This window comes from Cebus imitator, unplaced genomic scaffold (genome assembly GCF_001604975.1).
Source record: "Cebus imitator isolate Cc_AM_T3 unplaced genomic scaffold, Cebus_imitator-1.0 Scaffold407, whole genome shotgun sequence".
In the NCBI taxonomy this organism is placed as follows: Eukaryota; Metazoa; Chordata; class Mammalia; order Primates; family Cebidae; genus Cebus; species Cebus imitator.
The window spans coordinates 1,651,679-1,666,791 of NW_016107722.1; the positions used below are offsets into that span (position 1 = coordinate 1,651,679).

At 38.8% G+C, this 15,113-nt stretch overlaps 2 protein-coding genes and 1 pseudogene across 2 annotated transcripts in view; 1 reads left to right on the top strand and 2 right to left on the bottom strand.

The window, feature by feature from the left end:
• The window catches only part of LOC108289619 (WD repeat and HMG-box DNA-binding protein 1-like), a 19,048-nt gene extending 13,938 nt beyond the window's left edge, over positions 1-5,110 (bottom strand). The window contains exons 1-5 of the mRNA XM_037731573.1: positions 4,967-5,110; positions 4,173-4,304; positions 1,629-1,846; positions 1,104-1,219; positions 865-918 (exon numbers count right to left, since the gene is read on the bottom strand). Of these exons, the coding sequence (XP_037587501.1) occupies positions 865-918; positions 1,104-1,219; positions 1,629-1,846; positions 4,173-4,304; positions 4,967-5,107 (661 nt within the window). The 5' untranslated portion in view covers positions 5,108-5,110. The remainder of the gene's footprint in view (positions 1-864; positions 919-1,103; positions 1,220-1,628; positions 1,847-4,172; positions 4,305-4,966) is intronic.
• Positions 5,111-6,113: 1,003 nt separating this feature from the next.
• PPP1R42 (protein phosphatase 1 regulatory subunit 42) overlaps positions 6,114-15,113 on the top strand; it is a 58,467-nt gene continuing 49,467 nt past the window's right edge. Inside the window, exons 1-4 of the mRNA XM_017509124.2 lie at positions 6,114-6,143; positions 8,086-8,252; positions 9,625-9,763; positions 11,938-12,054. Of these exons, the coding sequence (XP_017364613.1) occupies positions 6,114-6,143; positions 8,086-8,252; positions 9,625-9,763; positions 11,938-12,054 (453 nt within the window). The remainder of the gene's footprint in view (positions 6,144-8,085; positions 8,253-9,624; positions 9,764-11,937; positions 12,055-15,113) is intronic.
• Positions 10,848-11,001, bottom strand: LOC119468290 (annotated as a pseudogene).

Genomic DNA, 15,113 nt, shown 5'->3' on the forward strand with positions numbered 1-15,113 from the left:
AAAAAAAAAAAAAAAAAAAAAAAAAACACGACCAAAATCCTTAATATGGACTACATAGATCCGCATGACTTGGCTCCTGCCCATCACTCCAAAACCCTTCAGCACCACTTTCTCTTTGCTCTCTGAGCTTTTCACACTACCTTTTTGCAGCCTTCACTTCACACATACTGTTCCTTAAATCCAAATGCGTCTCCTCTGCTCCTGTTCCCATGCACCTTTGCCTTGCTGACTGTTATTCATCCTTCAGGTCTCTGCTGTAAACACTCCAGGAGGACTGCCTTGGAGTCCCTACCCATCCTCCACCACTGACGAGATGACAGCTATGTGTTATATGCTCTTTTCATACTCTACATGTTTCTAAAGTTAATTTTTAAAATCAAAGTAACATATGTCCACAGTTTAAAAAGTCAAATGGTGCTATAAGGTTTATGGTCCCTAACCCAAAAAGGGCCAGCAGGGCCCTACTCTAACCTTCTCTATCTCCCAGGCCCACTCCCTGAAGGCAACTATTTACAACTCCTTTCAACTGTTTCTCCAATATCCTGCATGTTTCCTTAGTGATACCAAGATCTTCAACATCTGTCTTCTCAGCTGGGCTGAAATAGCATTAAAATATAAATCAACCAGGCACGTCTATTTGACTTCTGTATCCACCATTAAGTAAAATGCCTGACACACAATAGGCATTTAATAAATATCTGTTAAATGACCACAGCTTCACAAACAACATCTGGGATTAAAAAAACAAAAATATAAACAAAAACAAAATGGCCCTAAGTGGTAAGGTGTATTTGAGTAGATGTGTCACTTTATAGATGACTTGCAAAATTTCCTTGATATTGCAAATTTATAAATATTTCTCACCTGACTTAGGTGAAACATCAGAGGAATCTGTACTTTTGGGAAACGAGTTCTGTCCTACAGATTAAAATAAAGCAATATAATATAAATGGGGAAAATAAAGTCATCCTCAATATTCAACAACCAGATAGCAAAGAGGTCTGAAACAAGTATGAGTATTCAATTTCCCTCAGTCAAGTAAAATGGGAAAAGCCACCTCCATGATAGTTCTTATCATTTATGGGCTTGACAGTGTTTCTCACCATGCTTATGTATTTCCAGTTTTTCTGCATCATTAGCTTCTCCACTGTCCTTGGCATCTTCTTCAACTTGATTTCTGAACCTTGGCTGGCTCCATTCTGTAGCGGTATTACTGTAACTAAGAGAAAATTATATACATATACTTTTTTTTTTTTTTAAGATAAAGTCTTGCTCTGTTGCCCAGGCTGGAGTGCAGTGGCATAATGTCGGCTCACTGCAACCTCCACCTCCCAGGTTCAAGCAATTCTCCTGCTTCAGCCTCCTGAGTAGCTAGGATTTACAGGTGTACACAACCATGCCTGGCTAATTTTTATAGTTTTAGTAAAGACAGAGTTTCACCATCCTGGCTAGGCTCATCTTGAACTCCTGACCTTGTGATCTGCCTGCGTTGGCCTCTCAAAGTGGTGAGATTACAGGTGTGAGCCACCATGCCGAGAAAATAATATTATTCAATAAAGAGCTATGCAAAGATCAACTTAACATTCAAGAGAGTAAAGGAAAATTCAAACAACTGAATTATTTCTTACCCAGCATTCAGCTTTCTTCTGAAATCTTCTTCTTCTTCCTCTTCCACCTGGGTTGCTGTCAATTCAGCTGCCTTCTCTACAGCCAGTTCACTAAGTCTTTGAGCCAGTATTAATTTCCGAGAGCGAGAAGCATATTTAATGGCTAAATTCACAGCATTTTGAGTCATTAGATCAGCAAGTTCCACACAACGAAATTCCCGCTCCAGTTTACAAGAAAGCTAATCCAAAAAGGAAAAAAAAAATCAAATCATATTAAGTAAAACTTTTTAAAGACATTGAAACTAATAAAACTCAGAAAATAGTTTTCTAGCTACTGTATCTTACCAGTTCTAAGACGCACATTTTTACAAGTTTTAACATCTCCAAAATTGGAAAGTACCTTACAATTAATGGTGGGTATGGCCAGGCTCGGTTGCTGACACCTATAATCCCAACACTTTGGTAGGCCGAGGCAGGAGGATCACAAGGTCAGGAGTTTGGGGACCAGCTTGGTCATAATGGTGAAACCCTGTCTCTACTAACAATACAAAAATTAGCTGGATGTGGTGGCATGCACCTATAATCCCAGCTACTCGGGAGGCTGAGGCAGGAGAATTGCTTGAACTCGGGAGGCAGAGGTTGCAGTGAGCTGAGATCGTGCCACTGCACTCCAGCCTGGGTGACAGGGCAAGACTGTCTCAGGGGAAAAAAAAAAAATTCAAGGGGGCCAGGTGTGGTGGCTCATACCTATAATCCCAGCACTTTGGAAGGCCAAGACAGAGGGATTGCTTGAGGTCAAGAGTTTGAGACTAGCCTGGGCAACACAGTGAGACCCTGTAACTACAAAAAATAAATTAGCTGGGTGTGGTGGCATGCACCTATAGTCCCATCTACTCAGGAGACTGAGGCAGGAGGAACACTAGAGTCCAGGAGGTTGAGGCTACAGTGTGTCACAATCTTGCCATAATACTTTAGCCTGGGTGACAGAGTGAGACCCTGTCTCTAAAAAATACAAAAAAGAAAACCAACAAACTGAGAAAAATTGGTACTTTGACGATTACTAAGGGTTTCCTAATTCATAGAACTATTTTCTGCCTTAGATACTCCAGGTCTGATCCCTCAGCACAGAAGCTTTAGATATTCACCTGGATGTCCTTTTCAAGATATCTAGTATCATTTATCTCTAATCAGTGCTTTTTTTTTTTTTCTTTTCCTTTAGCTCCTATAGCTGAACATCTAATCAGTACTTTTTAATCAGGATGGTACTCTGCCTTAGGGGGCATTTATTAATAAAAAGGAATACTTTGATTTTCACACTGACTATGCTAAACTAAAGGCATTTGCCTGGGGGCCAGGAATGCTAAAGAACTCACCAATCTCCAAAGACACCAGTCCCCTATTGAGAAACACTGCCACAAGGAAAAGCTCCTCTAAGGCTAAATAGTAAATACACGAAACATGTTTCCTTACATGTGTTGTACAAAGTAAAAAGTCTGCTGGTTCCTGGACCACAAGCAACACTTTATAAAAGGAATAAAACTTATTGTACAATAAACTGAATTTTCTTAACACCAAACTTAAGGCCATGTTACATAAAGGTGACCGTAGTAAGTACTGCCTTTTAAAGAGAAAGAGTTGCAGCCGGGCATGGTGGCTCATGCCTGTAACCCTAGCACTTTGGGAGGCTGCGGTGGGTGGATCACCTGAGGTCAGGAGTTCAAGACTAGCCTGGCCATCACGGTGAAACCCCATCTTAAAAAAAAAAAAGAAAAAAGAAAGAGTTGCAATTTGCTTTGTGGTCTCATATACCACTTTTCTCTAAGAACCCTTTTTCTGCAACTTTAAAATGAAAAGTCTGGACCATTCACTCTGCCAACAAATATTGAAGTCTATTATGTGTTAAGCACCATGTCAATAACTGGCATACAGCAGTAAGCAGGTCTCTGCCTTCAGAGGCTTAAAGTCTAGTGTAAGACAAACAGATAAGAAATGATATCGTACTCCTTTCCATAAACCAACCTTGAGGGGAGACACAAGCACAGGAACTTTAAGACACCCTGCTCCAAAGATAAATGTACTTAAATATTCTACACACCAAGCCTGGTGGCTGGCCACAAATAAACTGTCACCATACACAGCTGCCTAACCCAAAGAGGATGACAAAAGGCAGGCATATCTAAAAACCTGATCAAAGTTCTTAAGACTGCCAAGTCCTGAAGATTAAAAGACAGTCTACACTCACACTTTGTAAAATAATAATAGAAACCAGAGCAGTGGTTCTCAGTCACCTGGAGGGCCTGTTAAAACGGACTGATAAGCAAAAGCAAAAGGGAAGTAACCTCAGAGATGTTTATTCCTGCACATAATCTTAGCTACAAGGTAATGTTTTAAATATTTTAACTGCAAGATCAACTAGAAAATAGAATTTTAAGGGGGAAAACACCACCAGACAAAACTTAAGAATCTTAGGTTGTAGGACTCAGTCCTAATGCATAAACCTTTAAGAAATTCAACCTACATAAAAGCATTTAACTTTAATGTTTTCAGTATATTTATTTTACTAACCGCAAGCATTTTCATTAAAAGTTCCTGTTGCTCTTTTGTTGCTTGATTTTTAGTGCTCTCTTCATACTCATAACCATTTTTAGCTAAATAATCAAGGTGGTTGTGAAATGTAACTGAACGCCAAAACTGCTCCTACAAAAGAAATAAAATTGCTTAAGGACAACTATCACCTTAATATGAGGGAAGCGTTAAATATTTAAGACACCAGTTTTCAATAAAATTTTCTGAAGTCCTTTCTACAAGTTTACAATTCAAATTCTAGTATGATACTATAGCTTAACTTCTTCTCCTATCCTTAAAAATGGGGGTTGGGGAGGAATATGGCATTTAATACAGTTTCCTAGCTATCACAGTTAATGCTCAGAGAACTTGGTAAACTAGCTTTTTAAAAGTTAATTTATTTCTTATTTAGAGTAACTAATTGCAATATTTCTGATGACAATTGATGACACAGGGCTAGGACTAGGACTAGGGTCAGGCAAGCCAGGTGCCTATGGCACAAAATATATGGAGGCACTTATTCTCAGGGATATCCTCATCCTGAGAGTAAGTCTTTGCCTAGTGGGTCCCTAACAGTCACACCCATTTACTTAGTAGACAAAGTTCCTAGAAGTAGTGATGGCAATCAGGTGGTCTGGTGATCATAAGCAGTCCTCCTTCCTCCCTGCTACCCCTATTTATGTAATTACACAGTAATGAATATCCAATACTGGCCACCATGACAATTTTAAAGGGTATGTATCACAGGTACTGCATTAACAAATTCAAAGTGTTAAGATAAGACTTCCACATACCTCCATTTGTCCTTTATCTGTTGCAATCTGACAGTAAGGAAGCTTAAAGGATAATATAGCAACAGCAGGGCGTGGAAGGGTTGGGGGAAACCGAGAACCTTTACAAGGAATGCACCTGTCAGTAAAGAAAAGTTCCACCATAAAAACTTGCTAACATGTCATAAAAACTGCAAAACTTGGGGGCAGCAGGAAAAAAGAAAACTGCAAAACTAAAAAATTTTCAAAAGTTAGTAACATAGTTTAGTAATACCATTATTCTAATAGCTGGCTTAATTATATGTAACACATATCTCTTTTTAAAAAAGTGTTTTAGTCTGGACACGGTGGCTCACATCTGTAATCCCAGCACTTTGGGAGGCTGAGGCGGGTGGATCACCTGACATCGGGAGTTCGAGACCAGCCTGACCAATATGGAGAAACCCCATCTCTACTGAAAATACAAAATTAGTGGGGCGTGGTGGCACATGCCTGTAATCCCAGCTACTCAGGACGCTGAGGCAGGAGACTCGAACCCAGGAGGCGGAGGCTGCAGTGAGCCAGAGGTTACCGTGAGCCAAGATTATGCCATTACACTCCAGCCTGGGCAACAAGAGGGAAACTCCTTCAAAAAAAAAAAAAAAAAAGTGTTTTAGGCTTGATTAGGCATAAAGACTATCCCTATATGCATTTCAAGAATTGAAAAATTCCTTCTCACATCTCACTTGATTTATTTATTTTTTTTTTTTGAGACAGGGTCTCACTCTGTTAACCAGGCTAAAGTATGGTGGTGTGATTACGGCTCACTGAAGCCGCACCTCCCAGGCTCAAGTGATCCTCCCACCTCAGCCTCCCAAGTAGCTGGGACTAAAGGCATGTGCTACCATGCCTGGCTAACTTTTGTATTTCTAGTAAAAATGGGGTTTTGCCATGTTGCCCAGGCTGGACTCGAACTCTTGGGGTAAAGTGTGCCTCCTGCCTTTGCCTCCCAAAGTGTTGAGATTACAGGCATGAGCTACCACGTCCAGCCCCACATCTCACTTTATTAAATGACAACCACTAAAAGTGAAACCAGCTCTCTTCATATTTTCCTTAGCAAACCACCCACTTTTAAAACATAAAAATTGTACCATCAACATTTGTCATGGAATCCATGTTATCACCAAGATAAATGCTGATAAAGCTGCGTACGGAACATGTGGTCAACCACATGCTTGGCCATAAAGTCTCAAAAATTATTTTTAAAAATTGAAATCATACCAAGCATATATTCTGAGCCCATGGTAAAATAAAAATAGAAATCAATACTGAGGATCTCTCAAAACCACACAATTACATGGAAACTAAATGACATGCTCCAGAATGACTTTTGAATAAACAATGAAACTAAGGCAGAAATCAAAATATTATTTGAAATAAATGAAAACAGACACAACATATCAAAATACATGGGATGCAGCAAAAGCAATGCTAAAAGGAAAGTTTATAGCACTAATGCCTGTATCAATTAGAAAGATCTCAAATTAACAATCTAATATTGCATCTAAAGAAACTAGATAAATGAGAACTAAACCCAAAGCTAGCAGAAGAAAACAATAACTAAAATCACAGCAAAACTAAACAAAATTGAGACTCAAAAATACATGCAAGGATCAATGAGCCGGGCGCGGTGGCTCAAGCCTGTAATTCCAGCACTTTGGGAAGCCGAGGCGGGTGGATCACAAGGTCAAGAGATTGAGACTATCCTGGTCAACATGGTGAAACCCCGTCTCTACTAAAAATACAAAACATTAGCTGGGCATGGTGGCGCGTGCCTGTAATCCTAGCTACTCAGGAGGTTGAGGCAGGAGAATTGCCTGAACCCAGGAGGCGGAGGTTGCAGTGAACCAAGATCGCGCCATTGCACTCCAGCCTGGGTAACATGAGTGAAACTCCGTCTCAAAAAAAAAAAAGGATCAATGAAACAAAAAAAATTGGTTTTTTGAAAGGATAAACAAGATTGATAAACTCCTACCTAGATTAACAAAGAAAAGCAGAAGCTCCATATGGTCACACTCAGAAAATGGCAAACTGATTCCACAGAAATACAAAAGATCCTCAGAGACTATTACGAACACTTCTATATGCACAAACCAGAAAATCTAGAGGAAATGGCTCACACCTGTAATCCCAATACTTTTGGAGGCAAAGGTGGGAGAATCACTTGACATCAGAAGTTTGAGACCAGCCTGGGCAACCAAATGAGACCCAATTGCTATGAAAAAGTTTTAAAGATTAGCCGGGCCTGGTAGTGTGTATCTGTAGTTCTAGCTGCTCAGGAGACTGAGATGGAAGGATCAACTGAGCCTGGGAGGTCGAGGCTGCAGTGGGCCATGATCATGCTGGCCTGGGTGAGACCCTGTTTCAAAAAAAAAAAAAAAGTAATTGGTGTTCTTAGTCATATAAAATACACATAAAAAGAAAGAATGTAATCCTGTTCAGACACAATCACTTTTAACATTTAGGTAATATCCTTTCAGTCTTTTATTCATATAATTTCACAATAGTGGGTCATACTGAATGTACTATTTTCACTTAATTATATATTATGATTTTCACTTAATTATGTATTAGATATTACTGAAGAAACAAAAGGTATTTAATGGTTCTACAGTATTCCTTTAGATATCATTATCATAGTTTTTAAAAAATTAATCTATGATTCTTGAATATCTAGATGACTTCCAATTTTCAATATTATAAGCCATAGTAGTTGACTTCCAATCCTAAATAAACATTAAACCCTATTTATAATGTTGAGACAATAATTTGCTTCAACTTCCAGAGGAGCCTGATTGCTTCCAGGGAAAATTGCTTGCACTGGGAAAATCTTAACAATTACAATTTTATTGATAGGAGACTTGAAATGTTAAAAAAAAAAAAAAAAGAAAAAAATTACAGAATTTATTTTGTAATCAATCTAGTCTAGAATTTCTTTTGTAATCATTCTAGTCTTGTTTTAACTGTGCTAAGAATGGAGAAATACTGTTCTTATATTAACTTTAGGGAAATTTGCAGAATGATCAACTGAAAATTTTTCTTAAAAACTAACTTTTAAGTTTTCAGGAGAAATTACATTTGACATGTTTTTGTTTCCCTTTTAGGAAGACCTCTCTCTTTGCAAAAATCTTAGTGTTTTATATTTATATGATAACTGTATTAGTCAAATCACTAACCTGAATTATGCCACAAATCTGACCCACTTATACCTACAAAACAATTGTATTTCATGTATAGAGAATCTCAGGTCATTAAAGAAACTGGAAAAACTGTAAGTGCTTTTATTTTTTTTAAATGTATCTGTTTTTCATGATTATAGTACTTAAATTATTTTGCATGCAGGCATTTCCATTTTTTGCATTAAATTCCAAAAGTAAATTGAATATGAAATCAATATGATTTCATACTCATATGAAAAAACCCATACGATTCCCACATGGGTTTTGTGGAACAGACCTCAGTTTTTATTCTCTTGTACTATTATTAACAAGAAATAAATCATTTCACACATATAATGCTTAATAATTTGTGTTTTGTTAAGCTTGATATACTTTTCATTGTAGGGAGTGGTTGTCTTAGGGCTAATAGGGATACCTAAAACATCCCCATGTAGGCTCAACTGATGAAAGAAATTTCCATGGAACCCAGATGAGTTATGTGCCTTTCAGAATCACACATCTCATACCATCTGTTCATATAATTGATCCTATTGATGTAAACTTGATTGTAAAAAGGCATTGAATATCTAGATGGCTTCCAATTATATAATGGAATGTAACTGGTAGCTGGGCATGGTGGATCATGCCTATAATGATTATAATTAGGCAATGAAGATTGGTGGATCCAATCTCCCCAGATTGGAATAACTACCACGCTCCTCAAAGAATGGGCTAAAGGCCTCAGACACAAGAGTTGGCTGGTGAATTCTTATTAAAAATGCAGAGCACTGGGTTCCAAACTACATAACCAAATTAGACTCTCCAGGGGTTAGGCCCAGATATCTTCATTTTTATTTTTATCTCTTGGTTTGAGACAGAGTCTCGCTCTGTCACCCAGGCTGGAGTGCAGTGGTATGATCATGACTCACCACAGCCTTGACGTCCCAGGTCCAAGTAATCTTCCCACAAGCATGCACCATCATGACTGGCTGGCTTTCTTTCCTTCCTTCCTTCCTTCCTTCTTTCTTTTTCTTTCTTTCTTTCGAGATGGGATCTCCCTATGTTGTCAGACTGGTCTTGAACTCCTGAGCTCCCAAAATGCTGGGATTACAGGTGTGAGCCACTGTGCCTAGCCATGAAATCTTCATTTTTTAAACCTACAACCCAGAAATGGTTATTATCAAACTATCTACCAGGGCTCTTCATATGTTAGGTGATATATAAAGAACCCTGGTAGATAGTTTAATAACTATTACAATTTGCTCACTTTTTAAAAAAGAAACGCATTTTTAGACTAAATTAAGCGTAAGAATATAATTTGTTCTCATTTAAGTAAACCAACCTTTCATAGATTCAATATAAACATAATAGTCTACATTTATAATTTTGTTCAGCTCAGTGGTTCTGTTATTACACTTTTGTCATGTTTAATAAAGACCACGACATTCCCAGAATGCTATTTAGAACTGTGTCTATGTTTTACAGGTATCTGGGAGGCAATTACATTGCTGTCATAGAAGGTTTAGAAGGATTAGGAGAACTAAGAGAGCTTCATGTTGAGAGTCAGAGGCTTCCCCTTGGGGAAAAGCTTCTGTTTGATCCAAGAACTCTTCATTCCCTGGCAGTAAGTTCATATCTGAATATTTTGACGAGGAATAATAGTGATTAACAAGTTATAATGAAACAAGAATACAGTGAAGGTATATTTGGACATTGTACATACTCTGCATGTTTATATGGCCAGCTCAGAGCATATCTGAGCACCGAAGCTGATTTTCTCATGTGCAATCTCAGAGACTTAGCATTTATGAAGTGGGATAATAAAATCTGCCTCTTTCAGTAACTGGATGGAAGAAAAGAAGAGTGTTAAAAGATATGTTAACTGAAGTTCTAATACAGATGTTCATTCATTCATAATGTGGACCTTGGTGATTATCATGGCTCAACATTTTAAATTTTAGGAAAAAGGCTAAGGGAAGAGGAATGTGCAATTATTTGGAAACTTTTAAACAATCTAGTAGAGAGCCATTGTAATAATAAGTTGTTTCCTCCCAGGATCCTGATTTGATTGTAGGTTGCACTACATACAGCTCTACCTCATCAGAACTGTGTAGGCCTGGGAGCCCTGGGGTTGTGGCTCCAACTGTGTCGCCTGACAACCAGTTACATTGGATGGAGGTGCTACAATAAATTGAGAAGCCAAAGGGTACCACTTAGGCTCCTGCTAATCCTCAAAACAAGAGACTTGTGGGGATAGGCTAACTTCAAATCTGGGGCAGGAGACATAAATGGGACATGGTAGTTGTTTTACAGATTTCATCCATTTTATTTTATTTATTTATAAATAAATAGTTTTGAGATGGAGTCTTGCTCTGTCGCTGAGGCTGGAGTGCAGTGGCATAATCTTGGCTCACTGCAACCTCTGCTTCCCGGATTCAAGCAATTCTCCTGCCTCAGCCTCCCAAGTAGCTGAGACTACAGGCACATGCCACCATGTCTGGCTAATTTTTGTATTTTTAGCAGAGATGGGGTTTCACCATGTTGGCCAGGTGAACTCAAAGTCCTGACCTCAAGTGATCTGCCACCTCGGCCTCCCAAAGTGCTGGGATTACAGGCGTCAGCCACCATGCCCAGACTCATCAGTTTTATTTTAGAGGGCCCAGAAATAGAGGATAGTGGATGGATTTTGACCCAAATTTATAAAAATTAAGAGGTAGTTCCCCCAATACTTTAGTATCAGGAAATATTTTTTCTAAATATTGGCTGTGCATGATGGATGCCTCCATCTTTTTTTTTTTTTTAAACTTAAACTAATAAAAACAGATACTACACTTGATCTCAGCCAAAAGGCCATGAAGCAATGGTTGACTCCATCTTGGTAGATATTCCTAAGCCTCATAAGATGACTTTGATTTAGTGTTACAGCAACACTGAAATTCCTGGTAATTAGCTAATTATTATTTTAACTAGTTTGAACATATGGATTGTCAAGAGAAAACCATAAAGACAGGTAGAGAGGAAAATAAAAACCAGATATTATTTTGTTCTTGGTATGTTTCCTATTTAGCAAAACAAAGACAAAAACTGTTTCTTCCTATGTAAGTACAAATCTTTTTAGAGACAGAGTTTCGCTCTGTCACCCAGGCATGATATCTGCTCACTGCAATCTCTGCCTCTGAGATTCAAGCGATTCTCCTGCCTCAGCCTCCCAAGTAGCTGGGACTACAGGTGCACAGCACCATGCCTGGCTAATATTTTTTATATTTAGTAGAGACAGGGTTTTGCCACGTTGGCCAGGCTGGTCTCGAACTCCTGACCTCAAGTGATCCGTCCGCCTCATCTCCTAAAGTGCTGAGATTACAGGCATGAGCCACCGCACCCAGCCCCTATGTAAGTACAAATCTTAGTATTTAGCACAAAATGATAATTTGCTAAAGCCACAGTAAGCATTTTTTCTATATTGTATTATTCGTTTGTTGGTGCATCTTTTTCTTTCTTTGTTTTTTTATTCTTGGCTTCTTTATTCTATACATTTATTTTGTATCTTGGAAAAGGAAATATGACTTATGGAGGAATTATAGGGAGAAAGAGTAAGTTATATGATATATTATGATTCTAAAACTTCCACCTGAAAAATAAAATGCAACAAAAAGAATTTCATGGCTTTTGATGTTCTTGCCTAAAGAACAAAACAACCTAAACTGATCAAGCTTAAACTTTTCCAGGATTAGTATTTCTGGTTCCTATATATGGTATTTAGACTATTTACTAATGCTAACTTGGTTATTTTTCTTACAGAAATCCCTCTCTATATTGAATGTCAGCAATAATAATATTGATGACATTAAAGACTTAGAAATACTGGAGAATCTTAATCAGCTCATAGCTGTTGACAACCAACTTCTGCATGTGAAGGTAATATAAAGAAATATTAATTTTAAGATAATTACATGAAATTGTGATTGAAAATATGTGTTTTGAAATAGGTACAAAATAAATATATCACATTAAAAGCTACTCTGGATTTGTTCTAAAATTAGCTAATGAATACTTCTTAATGTATTTATTTGCATAATTCTGTCCTCTTGTTTCTCTCCTTCATACTCCAATGCCTCTATCCCTCACCAACAGAATAAAAGTTTCTGAGAAGGGAAGTATCTCTTCTTTGCATTATTTTCCCATTAAACTTTTCCTTCTAGAGAAGGAAAAGACTAGATTTCTTGCCCCTTAAGACTGATTTCCCAATGAATGAGTTTCTAGTAACTGTGACTAGACCTGAACTCTCTCTTGGCTACTTCCTTTTGGGGAATTACTTGAAATTGTTCTGATTGAACTTACTCTAATTTGTGCCAGCTATACTAATGTCATGTTATATCATATAATGCCATATTCATTCAATTATGTATTTATTCAAATATGTATTGACCACCTACATATTTGTCAAGCTCTGTACTACTCAGTGTCGAACAAAGAAAGGAATATATGATCTTCATCTTCAAGAAACCTATAATCAACCAGTAATGAGACTACAACATGATTACTGCTTTTTTGTTTTTTGTTTTTTGTTTTTGAGATGGAGTCTTGCTCTGTTGCCCAGGCTAGATTGCAGTGGTACGATCTCGGCTCACTACAATCTCTGCCTCCTGGGTTCAAGCGATTCTCCTGCCTCAGCCTCCCACGTAGCTGGGACTACAGGCACATGCCACCATGCCAGGTTCATTTTTTGCATTTTTAGTAGAAGATGGGGTTTCACCATGTTAACCAGGATGGTCTCAATCTCCTGACCTTGTGATCCACCTGCCTCGGCCTCCCAAAGTGCTGGGATAACAGGCGTGAGCCACAGTGCCACAGTATTACCATAATACTTTTTATAAGCATTATGGTAGCCCTAACTCAGCCGGGGGCTACAGAAGGCTTCCTTGAAACATTCATCTATGGGTTGAGCCAATGCTATGACCTCAAAGTTTCTGGTTTGGCAATGGAATGAGCTATGGTATAATTTCTTGACATATGAACCACAGGAAGAAGAATGAGCTTCTTTCTCCCAAAAGCAGCTTTTGTTTTCAGAGCTACTTCCGGACAGTCATTTGGTGACCCTAAAAATGTTATGTTGACCTTGTTTCCAAATTCAGACCCATTACTTGGCTCATCCCATAGCTGCTATAAGCAATAGATAATTATAAAAATAAATATATGTATTCTAGCACAGATGAATTACTCAAAATATCCAAAATGCCACTGAATAATCAGGATGGATTTTTAAAATAAGAAGGCCTTAGGAAGCATGACTCAATTAGTTGTTTCAACTTACAATATGAAAAAGTAAGACGTTCATGGGATAAATTCTGAATTAAAATATATTTTACATTTTATTTTTTATTTTATTTTATTTTTTGAAACAGAGTCTCTCACTCTGTTGCCCAGGCTGGAGTGCAGTGGTGCCATCTTGGCTCACTGAAACCTCCACCTCCCAGATACAAGCAATTCTCCTGCCTCAGCCTCCCGAGTAGCTGGGATTACAGACATGTAATCAGGAGATTGAGACATCCTGGCTAACATGGTGAAACCCCGTCTCTACTAAAAATACAAAAAATTATGTATTTTTTGTATACATGTGCCTGTAGTCCTAGCTACTCGGGAGGCTGAGGCAGGTGAATTGCTTGAACCAGGGAGGCAGAGGTTGAAGTGAGTCAAGATCGTGCCACTACACTCCAGCCTGGGCGAAAGAGCGAGACTCTATCTCAAAAAAAGAAAAAAAAGGAAGAAAGAAAAAAAAGGAACAATTACAATAACATGTTAGCCTCACTACTCTTGCACTTTGGGGCAAGTGAAGTAAGGGTTGCCTGAATACAAGCACTGCAATAGTGACACAGTAGATCTGATAACCCAGTTGGTTACTAAGTAACATGTATAGCATGGAAATGCTGGACAAAAAATAATTCATGTCCCTGGGCAGGACAATCAGGCCAGTGCAAGATTTCATCATGATACTGAGAACAACATCCATTGTACTCAGCTAGGCTTGGTGGCTGACGCCTGTAATAACAGCACTTTGGGAGGTCAAGGTGGGCAGATCACTTGAGGCCAGGAATTCAAAATCAGCCTGGCTGACATGGCGAAACACTATACAAACATTTCCCGGAAGTGGTGGTACATACCTGTAATCCCAGCTACTCAGAAGGTTGAGGCAGGGGAGTTGCCCGAACCTGGAGACAGACGTTGCAGTAAGCCAGGATTGTGCCACTGCACTCCAGCCTGGGCAACAGAGTGAAAAAAAGAGGATCCATTTTAAAAATAACAAATTTTTTTTTCTGGGATTTTACATTAAATACTTTTGGGCCACAGTTGACTTTGGGCAACTGAATAAGGGGGTGGGAGGGAACTACTATATTATACTCCATGTGCCAGGCACTGTTCTAGGGCCTTGGAAAAACACATCTTAAGTACTGGAGATACTATGATAAATAAGACAAAGTCTCTACCCTCAGCTGGGCATGATGGCTCACACCTGTAATCCTAACACTTTGGGAGGCAGAGGTGGGCAGATCACTTGAGGTCAGGAGTTTGAGACCAGCCTAGCCAACATGGTGAAGCTAGGAAGAAAAAAAAAAACAGCCTGTACCTTCAGGGAGATTACATTACAGAGGGACAAGGGAAGAAATGGTATGAAAATACATAAGCAAGGCCGGGTGTGGTGGCTCATGCCTGTAATCACTGCACTTCGGGAGACCGAGGCAGGAGAGGATTGCTTGAATTCAAGACCAGCCTGGAGAACAAAGGAAGACCTTTCCTCTACAAAAAATTTAAAAAAGAAATTAGCTGGGCGTGATGACATGTGCCTGTAGTCTCAGGTACTCAGGAGCCTGAGGTGGGAGGACCACTTAAGCCCAGGACGGGATAACTTGCCCCAAAGTACAAAACTGCAGTGAACTGTCATCTGTCCACTGCACTCCATCTTGGATAACAGAGTGAGA